Here is an 18331-nt window from a genome sequence, read left to right as displayed (position 1 = left end):
AATCATGTAGTAAAATGTCAAAAAAGGGGGTGATTTATTTTATTCATAATAACAATAACGATCTGTTTGGTCATATTCACTTATAATTAGCTCCCTGTCAGTGATCTAGCACAAAATTATCCGGCACTACCCCTGAATTTCAACTTTATTTGAGTGTTTTTTTAAGTGTTCTCGTGCACTTGAATTAAGTCTTTGTATGCGTTCATCTGAAGAAAGAAAGTCATGTAATCCTGAGACGGTCATGTAATCCAGTGAATAAATGATGAGAAAATTACATTTTTGGGTGGACTATCCTGTTATTGAACCAGATGTGATGCAGAAGCCAGAAACATGCAGAAAGAATACAAGAATGAGTTTTGAAACAATGATAAGTGACAGAATTAAAACATTTTGAAAAGGACACTTTTAAATAACTTTAAATATTTTATTTTTTTTCCTCCACAATTATTTGTATGTAATTTTCTGTGATTAATTCATGAGCAAATCATGTAATTATTTTTAAAAACATTTTGCTGGCAGTCATAATTATTACTCAATATGTCATAATACCACGTATCCACTCCCTGGTAAGAATAACACGAAACATGATTTACAATTAATTTAACCTTGTTCAGTGAAAACAGTTCATTTAAACAATTTTTGAGTTTTAACATTTAATGCAAAAATAAAATAATAATAATAAATCATTGCAACCAAAATAACAATTGTGTGTAAATTCACTCACATTTTTATGCATTCAATCATGTGCATTTAGCCATCATAATACACAGACAGCTAGAAGTTATATAGAATGGAGTGAATGACTACTACAGTTAAATACACATCCCTCAAAAGTAACGAGTACAGTAATTAAGTAAAATGTCCTCAAGTATTTGACAGCTTTGAATATGCATAAAAAAATAATGCATTTTTCTGTAAAGCTTGTCATTATAATAAGCATTGAATGATAATGAAAACCAACCTGTTTGTTCCTCAGTATCTTCTTGTTTAACTCTCAATGTTTCTTCAATCTTCACGTCTTCACTCTCCTCTTTAATAAACGCCATCTTTATAACAGTGAGTCCAAACACACAGACGTCAAAATAACGAGCACATAATCGGTAGATAAAGCGCTAAAATGTTACAATAAATATTAATGAGTTAACTTCACATCGCTTGTAAAAACTATTAAACAGTCCCAACTTTTGCATTCACGTAAAAACTGTAAATGTTTAAAAAGGCAAACCTTTCTTCAGCCCAGTCACAACAGATGCAGGAGCTCGAAGCTGCCTTATGACGTCACAACGCTGTACCAAAATAAAAGTCCTGTTCACACGCCAAACATATCAAAAATACACACACGGATAAAAAAATAAAAAAACATTCATAGTTGAATTCTTGTTTAAATACATGTTGGTTAATTGTGTGCAATCAGACACAATTAGAACCATTTAATTGTTTTCCACCAAAAACAAGAACATTTTATATTCTTGTTTGATGCATTAACATGTTGTGATGTTATTAATTGTGCAATGGCATATAAGCTATATTTGTTTATAATTGCAGTTGTGTTCTAACAATATTAGTATGATCAATACTTGCAGATTTACCTGGTAGTATTATTCATGTATTAATTTATTTATTATTCATGGGAGTAATGTTTATATATTGTATTTTTCATGTCTTCACAATTTCAATGTGTATTTTTATGTTTTTGTGCCAACTTCATAATTTTGTGGGTATTGGTATTTTATTATCGTTGTTCTTAATTTCAGAGCTTTGGAAGCGTGGACTGTTTAATGACCAGCGAGTAGTTACAGTCTTCATGTGTAAAACTGTTTCAGTCTGATATTACATTTAGTTAATTTGAGCTATTACTACAGAAAACAGGATTGTACAGTTAAGTGCAGTTGCTCTCCACTGACTGCGTTGATCAAAAGCATGATGGGAAATGACTGACTGATGACAAAGCTAAAGGCGGGCGTACACGGTGCGATTTTTGCTGTCGTACGAGTTCGCATGCGATTTTTTTTCAATCGTGTGGAAATCGCGTATGGTCGCGGCTCGTATCTTTTGCGCTGAATTACAAGCCGAGCAAAGTGGCTTACGAGCACTTCCCGATAGGGCTGTGAATCTTTGGGAAGGCAGCGATTCGATTCGATTCAATTCACGTTTCATAGGTTTTTTATTCGATTCAAGAACGATTTTTGCAAATTTAGAACGATTCTATTCGATTCACAATTAAATTCGATTTGATTCAATTATAACGATTTGATTCTGCATACTTAAAGTGCATTCACAGGATTATTTAAATGTTTCCCCTAAATTCTTTAAATGCTTAGTCAGGGGGCGAATTACAGTAGCCTTTATGTATAGAGAATTCTCTTCTTTTTTTATTACTTTTAATGAGCTGTAAGAAATCAAATACACTGCTGGAGAATAATTAATCATTTTTAATCAGTTTTGTTTTCCTAATGGCAATTTTATGATTGTTTTATATACTATGCTACATTTAATTAGCAATTATTTAAAGTTTCTGCACAGAATAAGGCAGAAAATATGCTTTATAGTTTCTGTACTGTAATAAATTATATGTCAATTATATGTCAATTAGCACTGCAACATTCATAAATTAGATTTATTGTGGGGGTTTTTAACGTTTCATCCGTTCATTCTGCACGTCTATGAGAGCGAGATCACTTCTCTTTCAGTGTGAACTTCTTTATCTCATTTTCACAAAATAAAATGCTATAGTAGGCTAGCTATTTAACTTTTCCTCTCCATCAGCAAATGATTCTGAGAGAAAACGCACCCGTTGTCTGTTTGCTAAAGCTACAAACGCTACTTTCATGCATCTGATTATAAGATAAGCCTTGCTCTCTTATTTCAAGGTCGTCATTAATGCTGGGGTTATTTAAACAGTTTCCTTCGTACATTTGGTTCATCCACATTATTTAAACACATTTATCATTCAATGGAACTTTAGACACTTACATTTCTGCTCTGTTCATGCAATAAATACAGCTTTCGACTGCTCAGGTAACGGCGTCAGTAAGATGCAGAGAGCCACTGACAAACTACAGAAAAGTAAAACTACTTCACTTTAGTATTACTGGCCACGAGTCCTATAAATCGCACGTCAGCTGCGTCAGAGATGAACGGAGTGAGAGCGCAATCCTGTGACTGTCTCAGGTGGTAAAGAGCGGAGCGCGTGAAGGACAGATTAGAGGCACAATTCACGAACAGTCTTTAAGGTCTCCATTAATTTGTGCGTGTAGTAATTTAATGTGTATATATTTTGAAAGCATTGAATCACTATAGAAATCGCGATTCATTCGATTCTTAGCGTTTTCAATCGATTACTGTCCGAGATCGGTGATTCACGATTCAAAAATCATGTTTCAAGATCGATGCATATGAATCGTCAGGGTTTGTAATCGATGCATCGAGAAAACGAGTGAATCGTTACACCTCTACTTCCCGACCTCCCGATCATTTTTAAACATGTCTAAAAAGTTTGTGAGCTATCGGTTTGAATTCGTGACGTGTGCGGTTGAACGAGCCGATTTGTTGATTTATCTGAAGTTGACCAATCACGAACTAGGAAAACCACAGAAAAAGAAAGACGAAGACGGCAGCGCCACGGCGAATGTGGACTATTGACCAGGAGGATAAACTCGCTGGAGTCTGACAGGAACAGCGAGCGCTGTATGATGTTTCTGTCACAGTGTCTGGTTTGTGTTCCCTGGGTATCCACTAGATGTCCTCCTTCCCCACGGTGTCTGTCACTTCATGAACCACATTCATCACGTTCTCTGTCTAATCATTGCACTCAGCTGTCACTGGTTATTAATCATTGCACTCTATTCCCCATTAGCGTTTGTCTCTCCCTGTGTATTTATACCCGGTCTGTCTTAGTATGTGTCACAGAGTCCTTGTTTATTCACGTCCGTCTCTAGTCGTGCTCTTGTCTTGTGTCCTAGTCTGTTTATGTTTTGGATTGATGTTTTGGTTTTGACCCCGCATGGACTGTTTACTCTTTGGATTGCCCTTAAATAAAGATGTACTCTCATTTGGATTTCTCACCGTGTCTCTTTGTATCCTAGTCGTGACAGAAGGACTCCGTCCCTCTGAGATCCAGCGGTATGTCTGCTCATGTTTCCTCCCCAGCCACAGAGCGGGATAGGAATGGTTTTGAGGGAACTCGCCTGGTGGTTTTCCGGGGGACCAGGGAAGGTCGCCGAGGAGGGAGTGGTCGAGAGGAGGCTCAGCATCGCTCTCAACCATGGCCCCCCTTCGACCCGGGGCTCGTGTTGGACGGATCAGAGCCACCGTCTCACCATGGCGGACGGAGAGGGGAGAAGAGGCGTAAGTCCGCCATGGTGAGACGGTGGCTCTGATCCGTCCAACACTGCCAGCCCAGCGCCACTGCCCAAGATTGCCGCTGAGACATTTTTGGATTACTTCTCCATGTTGAACAAGATCCTAGAGATTCCCAGGAGTGTTCACGTCATGGCTGCTGAGCCAGTGCCACAGCCCAAGATGGCCGCCAGCCCAGCGCCACAGCACAAGATGGCCACCGGTCCAGAGCCACGGCCCTAGATGGCCGCCCGTCCAGAGCCACAGCACAAGGTGGTCGCCAGCCCAGCACCACAGCACAAGATGGCCGCCAGCTCAGCGTCACGATGCAAGATGGACATCAGCCCAGCACCGCAGCATAGGATGGCCGCCAGCCCAGCGCCACAGCACAAGATGGCTGCTAACCCAGCGCCAATGCCCAAGTTGGCCACCGGTCCAGAGCCACGGCCCAAGATGGCCGCCAGTCCAGAGTCATGGCCCAAGATGGCCGCCAGCCCAGCGCCACAGCACAAGGTGGTCGCCAGCCCAGCACCACAGTACAAGATGGCCGCCTGTCCAGAGTCATGGCCCAAGATGACTGCTTGCCCAGCGCCTCTGCACAGGATGACAGCCACAGCTGACCCTCCAGAGTCGAGTCAGGTTCCCGTGAACCCTCCAGAGTCGAGTCAGGTTCCCGTTGACCCTCCAGAGTCAAGTCCGGTTCCAGTTGTCCCTCCAGAGTCGAGTCCGGTTCCAGTTGACCCTCCAGAGTCGAGTCAGGTTCCCGTTGACCCTCCAGAGTCGAGTCCGGTTCCAGTTGTCCCTCCAGAGTCGAGTCCGGTTCCAGTTGACCCTCCAGAGTCGAGTCCGGTCGGTTCCAGTTGACCCTCCAGAGTCGAGTCAGGTGCTCATGGACCCTCCAGAGTCGAGTCAGTCATCATTGACCTTCCAGAGTCAGGGCTAGTCACCGTGGACCTTCCAGAGTCAGGGCTAGTCACCGTGGACCTTCCAGAGTCAAGTCAAGTCACCGATGACCCTCCAGAGTCAGGGCTAGTCACTGCTGACCTTCCAGAGTCAGGGCTAGTCACCGCTGACCTTCCAGAGTCAAGTCAAGTCACAAATGATCTTCAAGGACAGAGTCAAGTCACCGATGATCTTCAAGGACAGAGTCAAGTCACCGATGATCTTCAAGGACAGAGTCAAGTCACCGATGATCTTCAAGAACAAAGGCAAGTCACCAATGATCTTCATGAACAAATGCAAGTCACCAATGATCTCCATGAACAAATGCAAGTCACCAATGATCTTACTGAGCAGAGTCAGGCCACCAATGATCTTCAGGAGCAGAGTCAAGTCAGCATTGATCTTCTGGAATCCAGTCTAAACACCATGGGATTACCAGAGCCTCTCCATGTCTCTGCTGAGCTACTGGAGCCTCTCCTCATCTCAGCTGGTTTACCAGAGTCTTTCCTCGCCTCTGCAGAACTTCCAGAGCGCCCGACTGATCCTGTCATGGCCACGGAGGCTACCCTTAACTTGTTCATGTTCTTTGTTTCAGACTTGACCAACCAGACTGGCTCTCCTGCCAGTCCGATCCCACTGTGGTGGTCTTCGGCGCCGCCCTGGTGGGCTTTGGTTTCAACCACACGGTTGTGGTGGTCTTCTGCTCCACCCTGGGGGGCTTCCTGCCTGACCACACGGTTGTGGTGGTCTTCTGCTCCGCCCTGGGGTCCTGTCCGGTCGGCGTCATCCTGGGTTCCTGAATGCCCCGATCCACCCTGATCTCCTGTTTTGTTGTTGTTTTTTGTGTTCACTTCCGGTCCATGTTCCCCTCTGTTAGCCTGGCCCTCCGTCCCTCCCCCTGAACCTCCTCCGGTCCACCTCCCTCCTTGTCTCCCTGTTTTGTGTTTGCACTTCTGGTGTCTGTTCCCTATTTACATGTTCCTCTGGTCTCCGGTTTCCCCATTTTTTCTGGCCCTCCGTTCCTCCCCCTGAGCCTCCACCTGTCCGCCTCCCTCCTGGTCTCTGGTTTTGTAGTCTTGTCTTGGAGCATCTGGGAGCCGCTCTGTAGAGGGGGAGTATTGTCACAGTGTCTGGTTTGTGTTCCCTGGGTATCCACTAGATGTTCTCCTTCCCCACGGTGTCTGTCACTTCATGAACCACATTCATCACGTTCTCTGTCTAATCATTGCACTCAGCTGTCACTGGTTATTAATCATTGCACTCTATTCCCAATTAGCGTTTGTCTCTCCCTGTGTATTTATACCCGGTCTGTCTTAGTATGTGTCACGGAGTCCTTGTTTATTCACGTCCGTCTCAAGTCGTGCTCTTGTCTTGTGTCCTAGTCTGTTTATGTTTTGGATTGATGTTTTGGTTTTGACCCCGCATGGACTGTTTACTCTTTGGATTGCCCTTAAATAAAGACGTACTCGCATTTGGATTTCTCACCGTGTCTCTTTGTATCCCGGTCGTGACAGTTTTTAGTTACGTGTACCATGCTTTTTAGTTCTCTCGCTCTCTCTCACACACGTGCATATGTAGTTTACAGGGACTCTCCATAGACGTAACGGTATTCTATACTGTATATCCCCATACACTATCCATCACGGAAAATGCATGTTTAAAATTTCTATTAAACACCGTATAGTATTTTTTAAAGCCATTTGGTTTACGAGGGCACAGGAATTGTCCTCACGAACCATGTTTACATTGTAATACCTATTTCAGATATTTATAAACCATATACAAGAACACACACACACACAGGGTGACCAAACGTCCCGGTTTCCTATTGCTGAAAAATAACATGTACGTTTAGGAAACAGTCACGGCTCGTATCAATATTTTATATGCAATTATGAGAGAGGGAGAGCAGTTATATTAGGCGCGTTCGACTTGAAGCAGTGCTGCACAGAATGATCACCTGTATGACATCAAAGTACCGCGAGAGCGATTCGAATGCATTGGATATGTGTGCTCTCTTAGCACTCTCGCGGTACTTTTATGTCATACCTTCTGTGCGTGCAGCGGTGTTTCAAGTCGAACGCGTCTATCAACTTCGTGCGATTGCTTCTGGAATTCGCAGGTTTTAAAATCGTGTCGTATATCATCTCGTCCGTACGATTTTCAGATAAACTCACTCGTGCCGTGTGCATGGACATCCGAATTCGCACCGTGTACGCCCACCTTTAATGCTCATTGGCTGAAAAGGTCAAATGATACATTCTCTTAATTCTAAGAATTGCATTACCTATTTATTTATTAAAATTTTGCACACGAACAAAAACAAAACACACCTGTGTGAAATTAGAAAATACAGATTCGATTCAATTCGGTTGTTAAGTGATGACGTAAGAAGCGCTGTTTCCAGGTCCAAGCCTCAACTGGCTTCACTGGAGAATTCGACCTCAGCAGCCATTTATGAGCACTGTTTATTCATATTAATAATTTAAGCTAAACACTTTCAAACTTACGGTGTACACTACAGTCTCCATGCTCACAGTGTCCCAAACACAAATAATTTGTATATTTATTTATTTACATTTATATTTTCATTGTCTGGATGTCTGGGACTTCAGTATGGAGTTAAAGGTTAGGATTATAACTTTTTCGCTAGTATTATATCACATCGTGAGTTTATATTAGCACCCATTTGTTGTTTTCTCGTGGTATCTGAGCATTTGGTAATGGAAACAGTGCTATGTGATGTTAGGGCTGGGTAAAAAAACGATTTTTCGATTAATCATCTTTTAAAATGTCGATTCAAAATCGATTCTCAAAGGCCATGAATCAATTTTTTTTTCATATTTATTTCTGCAAACAATGAATGTAAGATTAATGTAATCTAATTACTAGTCTTCTCCAGTAGATGTCACCCTCTTATTTGCCTTGCGCGTTGCTACCAAGGAGTGAGAGGCGAACCTGTCATTCATTCATTCAGTGCCTTAAATGGCAGTTTCAGGTTGTTTGTCGATGTTGATGCCACCCTCACATAAAAGTCAGAGGTATGAAATAATTATAGATTTCGCAAGCAAGACGACGAAGATAGTGTTGTGGACAAGAACAAAGCTATTTGCGTGATTTGTAATGCAGAGGTGAAATGCTGTAGTAATACTACAAATCTGCGGAACAGCATAAGATAAAAATTATTAAACATGATTAATAATAATAATACATAAATAAATGATGACATAATTTTTTTATTTTTGTGTGAACTATCACCAATAAGCCAGTATTGACTGTAGTTGTCCTACATTGTTCATAGGCTTGTAGCCTCAATGTTACAGCAAATTTTGTAAAATTGTATGATTATTTTTTCTTAAAAATTAAATAACTTAATCTTGTTTGATCGAGGAATGCGACTGTTCTGACTTTTTTCAGCATACATTTTTCATCTTGCATCAAAATTGTATTGTATTTAATTAACATAATTGTATGCATTTGAAAATTAGAGACCTACGTGTACCTAAAATAAAAGTTTAATATACAGGTTTGTGGCTCTTCATTTCTTTTTATTAATTACTCACTTGTAAACTTATGTTCACTGTTCTTTTTCATAAATATAGTATTTGTTTTAAATCTATATTCATTGAGTTGAATCAAGAATCTAGTATAGAAAATTGAATTGAGAATCGAAATCGAAAATAGAATCGAGAATCGAAATTGAATCGATCTGAGAGCATGTGAATTGAAATCGAATCAATCTGGAACATCTGAATCGATACCCAGCCCTACGTGACATCAGACCTAACAAGCGAATATCAATTATATTGGATACATATCAGGTACAGTACATGCCAAATTTTCTCAAGAAAAAAAAAATCACATCTTATGCTGTAAAATATATATGAGAGTCAGTTGGTACTATATTATTTATATTTACATTTATTCATTTAGCGACTTACAAATGAAGACAGTGGAAGCAATCAAAAAGAGCAATGATATTTAAGTGCTATAACAAGTCTCAGTTAGGTTAACACTGTACACGTAGCATGGGATTTTAAATAATATAATAAATAAAAAGAAAACATAGAATAAAAAATAATAATAGCTAGCTATTCTTTACACACACACACGCATACAATTGCATAATGAATGAAAATAAAATAGAATATAAAAAGATTAGAAAGGTAGTTAGATTTTTTTAAAGAATAGAATTAGAATAGTGAGTGTTAAAGTTAGAGGGTCAAATAAAGATGGAAGAGATGTGTTTTAAGCCGATTCTTGAAGATGGCTAAGGACTCAGCTGTCCGGATTGAGTTGGGGAGTTCATTCCACCAGAAGGGAACATTTAACTTAAAAGTCCGTAAAAGTGACTTTGTGCTTCTTTGGGATAGCATAATCAAGCGACGTTCACTTGCAGAACGCAAGCTTCTAGAGGGCACATAAGTCTGAAGTAATACATTTAGGTAAATGGGTGCATAGCCAGTGGTAGTTTTGTAGGCAAACATCAATGCCTTGAATTATATGCGAGCAGCTATTGGAAGCCAATGCAAATTGATAAACAGAGGTGTGACGTGTAATCTTTTTGGCTCATTAAAAATTTATCTTGCTGCCGCGTTCTGAATTAATTGTAAAGGTTTGATAGAATTGGCTGGAAGACCTGTCAAGAGAGCATTGCATTGTCCAGCCTGGACAGAACAAGAGCTTGAACAAGGAGTTGTGCAGCATGTTCCGAAAGAAAGGGCTTGATCTTCTTGATGTTGAATAAAGTAAATCTGCAGGATCGGACAGTTTATAATACTGAAGGTTAAAATGATCTGATTTGTGGTTAAATTGCTATGCACATAATCAAGTTTTTAAAATAAAAAAAAAGTTACAATTACTTAAGTTAGTTTTTTATATATACACATTTAAATAGTGGCTTTCATAAAAACTTGGATGGATTTATTCAAACATAAACATAAAAAAAAGTAAAAAAAATAAATGATGAATGTTAAATGGTGCGTATATTTTAGCAAGATGCCACTCTACAGATTATTTTTCTGGCTGTTTAACACGTTTATGGGCACGAATATGCCCTAGTTCCTGGGTAAAGTTCCAGCGGTGGAAATGCGGCTATAGTGAAAGGAAAGTCCACATGGAGCCTCTCATCCCTAAAGAACACTGCCAACCATTAAAGAATCCACTATACTTTGATTTATTACATGCAGGAGTAACAGGAACAAAAAAAAAAAAGGCTTCAGGAGCCAGTAATCAGCTCCTAATAGAAGAGCACAGGAGAGAAAAGAAAACAGTACAAACTATGTCACAGGATGTAACATGATGTGTTCCACTAGCTCCACCAGCTTCCACTCACTCCCTCACCTGTCCCAGGACACTTAGGCCCAATCCCAATTCTATTTTATACCCCTTTTATTTCAGTTTTTTTTTTTTTTGCATAAATCTATTAATCAGCTTCAGTCCTGATCAAAACTACCAAATGTTGTTGTTGTTTTTTTTAATCCAAGATTTTAACTCTTTAGTTACCAAGTTCATAAATGATGTCACTGATTTGGGGAAAAAAAAACACAAAACGACTTATTTTCAATATAAAAAAGTGATTGTTGACTGGATTTTTTTTTTTTTTAATTTTTATAACAGTCTTGGGCATGTCAAAGATTAGAACAAGATTGGCTTTGATGCATTGTTAGTTATTGTCCAGCATTAGTTTTTAATTTTTTTTTCTCCATTTATTTTTCGTGGCTGTTTGTGCTGCATTGACTTCCATTATAACAACATTTTTTGATTGCAAAGCCATGACTCCATATAATAATGCATACTTGATTGTTGGTGGGTTTCCCTGCTGGGAAGAGGTAAAATTTGTACAGAGTATGACAGCAAATTATAGTGTGTGTGCCTGGGCTTCTTTTATTGCAGGTTACATTGTTATGCCAGTCGGCTGCAGCCAGAGACTGTATTAATAAGTTAGTTAAAGGGATACTCCACCCGCAAAATGAAAACTATGAAATTAATCACTTATCCCCATGTCAGGGGTTGTTCTATCATAAACATTATGAAATTAAATTAAATTAAAATTAAATTAAATTTATGCATTTAGCTGACGCTTTTATCCAAAGCGACTTACAGTGCATTCAGGCTATCAATTTTTACCTATCATGTGTTCCCGGGGAATCAAACCCCCAACCTTGCACTTGCTTGCTTGCTAACGTAATGCTCTACCACTTGAGCTACAGGAACCATGTAAATTATGAGAATGCTTTTTGTACATTATAGTTGAACCACTGATGGAAGATGGACTATATTGGCAATGTCTTTCATACTTTTCTGGACCTTTACACTGTGTTTAACTTGGCATTTAATGGGACAGTGAAAAGCCTCAAGGTTTACATCCAAAAATCTTAAATTGTGTTCCAAAGACGAACTAAGCTTTTTACGGGTTTGAAACGACATGGGGCTAAATGGTTAATGACAAAATTTTCATTTTGGGGTGTAGTATCCCTTTGACCACTGAAAGAATACTATGACAGAGATATCACTTTGCGGATATACAGAAAATGTGCAGAGAATTGTGCTTATCTTGTGCATCACTTATTAATAGATTATAACAAACCAAGTTTAATAAATCTCACACCTAACATACAGCAATTAACATTAAATTCTGGCCAACAGGCCAGTTTAAATACTCAGGACACCATCAAATTTAGATTTTAGATTTCAGCTTTGCTTTTAGCCTGCTTTTAGCGTTTGCTTTTCAGCTGCTGCTTTTAGTCATCACTGTTAGCGTTCTTTGAGCACTGTCCCAGCGTGCTTCCCAAGACGTCACTTCAGCGCCTACTGAACTTCCAGCCAATCAGCGACATCGGGAAACCCCCTTTTCACAGGAGACGCAAGTAACTCCTCCAGACATTTGCACTGGTGTATCTAATATACTTTTAACCTCATTGAGGAACTCAATGCGAGGGTTAATTAAGTGAATGATGGTTGTTCATGTCTATGCAATTTAATGTATTGCTGTAAACTTGGGACTTCACATTTCCATTCTCTTAAACTCATCCTTCCCTAACTTTTGATCTTCCTGCAACTTGTGTGAATGTGTGAGTGTGTGTGCTTATGTGTTAGATAAGTTTATATGTCTTAGATTTATCTAATAAAGCCTTATTCATATTGAAAAGAGAAGTATCTTGTGTTTCGTGCTTACATGTTAATGTCTTAAACTGCCGATCTTGTTACTGTGCTAATTGATAGTGTTTTCACTATACTTTGGATATTAATATCCAGCGCAGATTTGATGTTATACGGCTCGTTCAGTGAATCGCAGGGCTTCTCAGTGATCAGCCGTGAAACAGTGATTCTGTTCAAATTCCCTTTAAAATCTTTAACGATTCCCTTTGAGCTAAATTGACCTGTTTCCCTTACAATAGATAGATAGATAGATAGAGATATTCAATATATTTTTATCTGTTTAACATGTGAATATATTACCTTTATTTATTTATATTACCTTTCTGTCTGGGTAATGCTAGACCTCCCTAAAAAGTTTAATTTATTTGTATATATATTATATTTATTTGTGCTGTTGCTAGTAGTTAGTATAGTTAGTACAGTATAGTTTTTCATAAACATAGCACATACCGAACCGTACCAAAACCATGACTAACACCGTGAAACAAACTGAACAGTGAAAAAGTTGAACTGTTTAGGGCTGTCAATTGATACATTTTTACACCCTTAAATTAATCACACCCTTTTTCTGTGATTATTGCAATTAATTGCACACTTCATAAAATTAAGCATAGACCATTTATCTTGTTTCAAATGTTTATTTTGTCATCATTTGTTATATTCAGCAAAGTTAACCAAAAGATTGAAAGGTGGTATTTAAAAAAAATCTGTAAAGCTGTAAAACATGTTGCAAGCTTTTTTGCAAGGTAAACTTAATGTCTTTCCAAAGAAGTAAACTTAGAAAATCCAAAAGGACACAAAAAAAAGAAAAAAAAAATTATATAAGGATCCCATATATGCACATATGAAAGAAAAGAAATTCTGAATTTTATAGTATGTTTACAGTGCAACCGAAAATAGCTTTTTTATTTTTTTAAGTCAAGTTGCGATACCAAACAGGATCACATGGAGAAAAAACAACAGCAACTAAACCAGTTGCCTGCTGACTGCATATATCTACAACAGTACACGCCCCCTTATGAAAAAGAAGTTTATTCAAGTGTGCTATAAGTATACTTCTTTTAAACTAAAAATAGGAAAGTATGCTTTTAGTTTACTTTTTATGTACTTCTCAGAAATGGGCTTTATGTTATCCTCATAAATATACTTAAAATGACATTTAAGTATACTACACTTATACTTACAAAAATTCTAAATATATTTGAGCTATACTCCTAGAATCTGTGTTTTCATTATTATATGGTAGAAGGCGCTAGTACATATTCTGCACAGAATTTCCAAGAAAAAACACAAGAAGAATAAACTAAAACATACTAACACATGTAATCTAACACGAACATATGACATAAAACAGCATCAAAACTGTAACATTAAGGAATGAAATGTGGACCACTAAAGAGGTAATAATTACAGTCAAGCTTTTTTTATTGATTGACTTCCTCTACGTTTTGATTATCATTCTGAATCCAATACATAATCTTTTTCAGCTTTTTGTTCAAAATGTTATTTCTTTTTTTTTTCTTTTTTACATTAAAGTGTTTAATGAAGCTAGAATAAAATGTATTTGTTTACAAGCAGATACCCTGTTCTTTGGATGTTTTGGATGTATAATGTAAAATTCACTTAAAGAAAACTATGAGTATACTTGCAGTATAAAACTACTAAACTAGTAGTTTACTGAGACTATATATACTTCAAAGTGTACAAAGTATTTAATTAGTAAACTATCAGTAAACCTATACGTTCACTTTTAGTATAACTGCAGTAGAAACTACAAACAGAGGTAAACTAGTTATGTTCTCAAAGTTTACTACTCTTATACTTAAAGTATACTTAAAAATATAGTTTTATGTACTAGAAAGTGGGCCAATTTAGTCCCAAGGAGTTTTGAAACGGTACACTTACAAGTATACTGCTATAACACTTATATTTGTATACTTGCTACATAAACTTAAAAATGTACTTGAACTTTACTTAAGTATACTTAGTAAAATAAACTTGAAGTATGCTACTTTTTGGTAAGGGCCATTCAGTATAACTAAACAGAGCAACATAAACATGACAAATCAAAACATTATTGTGAATGTGTGTGGAAACAACGTAAATGTATGGGAAAATGTGTGCCTGTGCATAAATACAATGTGCAATCAGTGTGTGTAGGATATATGACACTCAGAAATGTATATAGGAGAAATATATATTACCAATAAATATAATTGTAACATAATGTTATTAAGGCAATTATATCGAGATTTTACCATAAGACTTTAATTTGTCCCTTAAATTTCTAAATATAATATATGTGCCGAAGATAGAAAGACATGGGCAGGAATTTTATGGAAAAAAAATTTTTTTGATTAAAGGCTCAGCCTCTGCTGATTCAGTCGGTCCTTCACCTCGTCTATTCTCTGTCTCAGGATCATGGACGTCGCTAGGGGGTCTGGGCTCGTGGGATTGGTCAGAGCTTAAGCCCTCTTCAAGGGATCAAGTTCTGTTCCGTTGGTCTAACCACAGGGCTTGGATTCTCTGTTTCAGTACTTCTCTGTGTCTGACTCCCCTGCTCTGGATGTGTTCCTCCACACTTTCTTAATATTGAACTTGGGCACCAGTCCCATTTTCCAGTTATGCAGCAGTCATAAACACCCACTGTGATTAACAGCACACTACCAAGGACACTCATCAAGATGTAACCTATATACTGAGAGAGAGAGAGAGAGAGAGAGAAACAAAATATTAGGAAAAAAATCTAGCTTCTCTGCTCCTGGCTACTGTGCGATCTCTAATATGTATGTGTGTGAGTGTGTGTGTGTGTCAGTAAGCAGTGCAATAATATAGAACTGTAATTAAAGGCTCTTATGCACACCACTATAGGTGTGTGTATTGTAAGAGCTAGATGACATGTGGTGTCCCAATTATTATGGGACATTAGTATATTTTCACCCCTACTCCTTGACACTTTGTTTCAAGGCACAAGTAGAAGGGGTAGACGTATGGAGTAGCTGAAGGGGTATAAATAAAAATTGGGATTGGGCCTTAAGTTAGTCTCAGGTAAATTGGGAGAAGAGTTAACTTTATAATTACCTGCTCAATGTGTATATGATATCAATAAAACATGTCGTCAGATTATATTTGTAAAGACCACTATTGCCGCTTCCATAGACATTGGCGTGTATTTTACAAACTATAAATATATTGTTTTGCTAGTACTTATGTGTATTTAACCCTTGTGCATTGTTCAAATTCACTACCCTTTCGTTATGCTCGGGATGAAAACATCCACTCAATTAAACTGATGTAAAAATGTGTCAGATTCATATTTTTTCTCAATTTTTTTTTTGTGCAGAAATCTGTTAATCAACTTCAGTCCTGATCAAAACTACCAAATGTTTTTTTTTTTTAAAAATCCAAGATTTTAACTCTTTAATTACCAAGGTTATAAATGATGTCACTGATTTGGGGGGAAAAAACACACAAAATGGCTTATTTTCAATTTAAAAGTAATTGTGGCTGGATTTTTTTTTACTTGGCATGTCAAAGATTAGTAGCAACATTGGCTTTGACACATTTTTTGTTTTTGTGCAGCATTAGATTTAAATTATTTTCTCCCTAATTTGTTGTTGGTGGCTGTTTTTGCCCCATTGACTTCTATTATAATGCATTTTTTGATTGCAAAGCCATGACACCATATAATCATGCATACTTGATTGTTTGTGGTTTTGCCCTTTTGGGAAGAGGTAAAATTTGTTATTTTTATAGTTGATCACTATGTGGGACCATTAACCCTTTAAATAGGCCTGTGCAAAAAAAGGCTTAGTTTCTGGCTTGTATATGGAGTTATATGGAGTATAACAGCAAATTATAGTGTTTGTGTGAGATTCTTGATTGTTGGTGGTTTTCCCTGTTGGGAAGAGGTAACATTTGTTATTTTTACAGTTGATCACTAGGTGGGAACATTAACCCATTAGATAGGCCTGTGCAAAAAAAGCTTAGTTTCTGACTTGTACAACCCGAATTCCGGAAAAGTTGGGACGTTTTTTAAATTTTAATAAAATGAAAACTAAAAGACTTTCAAATCACATGAGCCAATATTTTATTTACAATAGAATATAGATAACATAGCAAATGTTTAAACTGAGAAAGTTTACAATTTTATGCACAAAATGAGCTCATTTCAATTTTGATTTCTGCTACAGGTCTCAAAATAGTTGGGACGGGGCATGTTTACCATGGTGTAGCATCTCCTTTTCTTTTCAAAACAGTTTGAAGACGTCTGGGCATTGAGGCTATGAGTTGCTGGAGTTTTGCTGTTGGAATTTGGTCCCATTCTTGCCTTATATAGATTTCCAGCTGCTGAAGAGTTCGTGGTCGTCTTTGACGTATTTTTCGTTTAATGATGTGCCAAATGTTCTCTATAGGTGAAAGATCTGGACTGCAGGCAGGCCAGGTTAGCACCCGGACTCTTCTACGACGAAGCCATGCTGTTGTTATAGCTGCAGTATGTGGTTTTGCATTGTCCTGCTGAAATAAACAAGGCCTCCCTCCTCTTTAGCCCGGAGGACACGTCGTCCGTGATTTCCAACAAGAATGTCAAATTTGGACTCGTCTGACCATAAAACACTATTCCACTTTGAAATAGTCCATTTTAAATGAGCCTTGTCCCACAGGACACGATGGCGCTTCTGGACCATTTTCACATATGGCTTCCTTTTTGCATGATAGAGCTTTAGTTGGCATCTGCTGATGGCACGGTGGATTGTGTTTACCGACAGTGGTTTCTGAAAGTATTCCTGGGCCCATTTAGTAATGTCATTGACACAATCATGCCGATGAGTGATGCAGTGTCGTCTGAGAGCCCGAAGACCACGGGCATCCAATAAAGGTCTCCGGCCTTGTCCCTTACGCACAGAGATTTCTCCAGTTTCTCTGAATCTTTTGATGATGTTATGCACTGTAGATGATGAGATTTGCAAAGCCTTTGCAATTTGACGTTGAGGAACCTTTGTTTTTAAAGTTTTCCACAATTTTTTTACGCAGTCTTTCACAGATTGGAGAGCCTCTGCCCATCTTTACTTCTGAGAGACTCTGCTTCTCTAATACAAAGCTTTTATAGCTTATCATGTTACAGACCTGATATCAATTAACTTAATTAATCACTAGATGTTCTCCCAGCTGAATCTTTTCAAAACTGCTTGCTTTTTTAGCCATTTGTTGCCCCCGTGCCAACTTTTTTGAGACCTGTAGCAGGCATTAAATTTTAAAAGCTAATTAAGTGGATAAAAGTGTAAAATTTCTCAGTTTAAACATTTGCTACGTTATCTATGTTCTATTGTGAATAAAATATTGGCTCATGTGATTTGAAATTCCTTTAGTTTTTATTTTATTAAAATTTAAAAAACGTCCCAACTTTTCCGGAATTCGGGTTGTATATAAAGCTATATGGAGTATAACAGCATATTATAGTGTGTGTGTATGTGTGTGTGTGCAGCGTTGGGAGTAACGGCGTTTTGTCATGACTGGGACACAGGAAAACACAGCGAGAGATCCAAATACAGCAAGAGATCCAAATGCAGATATGTCCTTTATTAGGGGTAATCCAAATCGTAAACAGTCCAGGCAGGGGTCAAAACCAAAGTAGCAATCCAACAACATAAACACAAGGGCAAGAACAAGACTTTGAATTTGTCGTGATAACTATAAGAACTCCGTGACACATACTAAGACAGACAGGGTATAAATACACAGGGAAATGACAAACGCTAATGGGGAATTGGCTGAGTGCAATGATTAATGACCCGTGACTGCTGAGTGCAATGAGAAGACAGAGATCTGTCGGCGGTGCCGAAGACCACCACAGTGGGATCGGATTGACTGGAGAGCAAGTCTGGTTGGG

At 38.2% G+C, this 18331-nt stretch overlaps 2 protein-coding genes and 1 long non-coding RNA gene across 7 annotated transcripts in view; all 3 read right to left on the bottom strand.

Moving 5' to 3' along the window:
- The window catches only part of LOC132139998 (gastrula zinc finger protein XlCGF7.1-like), a 136938-nt gene that overhangs the window by 8022 nt on the left and 110585 nt on the right, over nucleotides 1–18331 (bottom strand). The window lies entirely within an intron of this gene.
- The window catches only part of LOC132140035 (gastrula zinc finger protein XlCGF8.2DB-like), a 108066-nt gene that overhangs the window by 30832 nt on the left and 58903 nt on the right, over nucleotides 1–18331 (bottom strand). For 2 of the 3 annotated variants that reach the window (XM_059548816.1, XM_059548832.1), the window contains exons 1-2: nucleotides 1226–1350; nucleotides 962–1046 (exon numbers count right to left, since the gene is read on the bottom strand). The exons of the other annotated variant lie outside the window; for it this stretch is intronic. In XM_059548816.1, the coding sequence (XP_059404799.1) occupies nucleotides 962–1046 (85 nt within the window). In that variant the 5' untranslated portion in view covers nucleotides 1226–1350. Of the gene's footprint in view, nucleotides 1–961; nucleotides 1047–1225; nucleotides 1351–18331 lie in introns of those variants that run through there. 3 annotated transcript variants of the gene reach the window in all.
- LOC132103759 (uncharacterized) overlaps nucleotides 14624–18331 on the bottom strand; it is a 39152-nt gene continuing 35444 nt past the window's right edge. The window contains exon 3 of the long non-coding RNA XR_009423463.1: nucleotides 14624–15139. This is a non-coding gene — a long non-coding RNA (uncharacterized LOC132103759). The remainder of the gene's footprint in view (nucleotides 15140–18331) is intronic.

This window comes from Carassius carassius, chromosome 1 (assembly GCF_963082965.1).
Source record: "Carassius carassius chromosome 1, fCarCar2.1, whole genome shotgun sequence".
Classification (NCBI taxonomy): domain Eukaryota; kingdom Metazoa; phylum Chordata; class Actinopteri; order Cypriniformes; family Cyprinidae; genus Carassius; species Carassius carassius.
The sequence above is the reverse complement of the archived record's forward strand: the minus strand, read 5'-3'. Positions and strand labels throughout refer to the sequence as shown.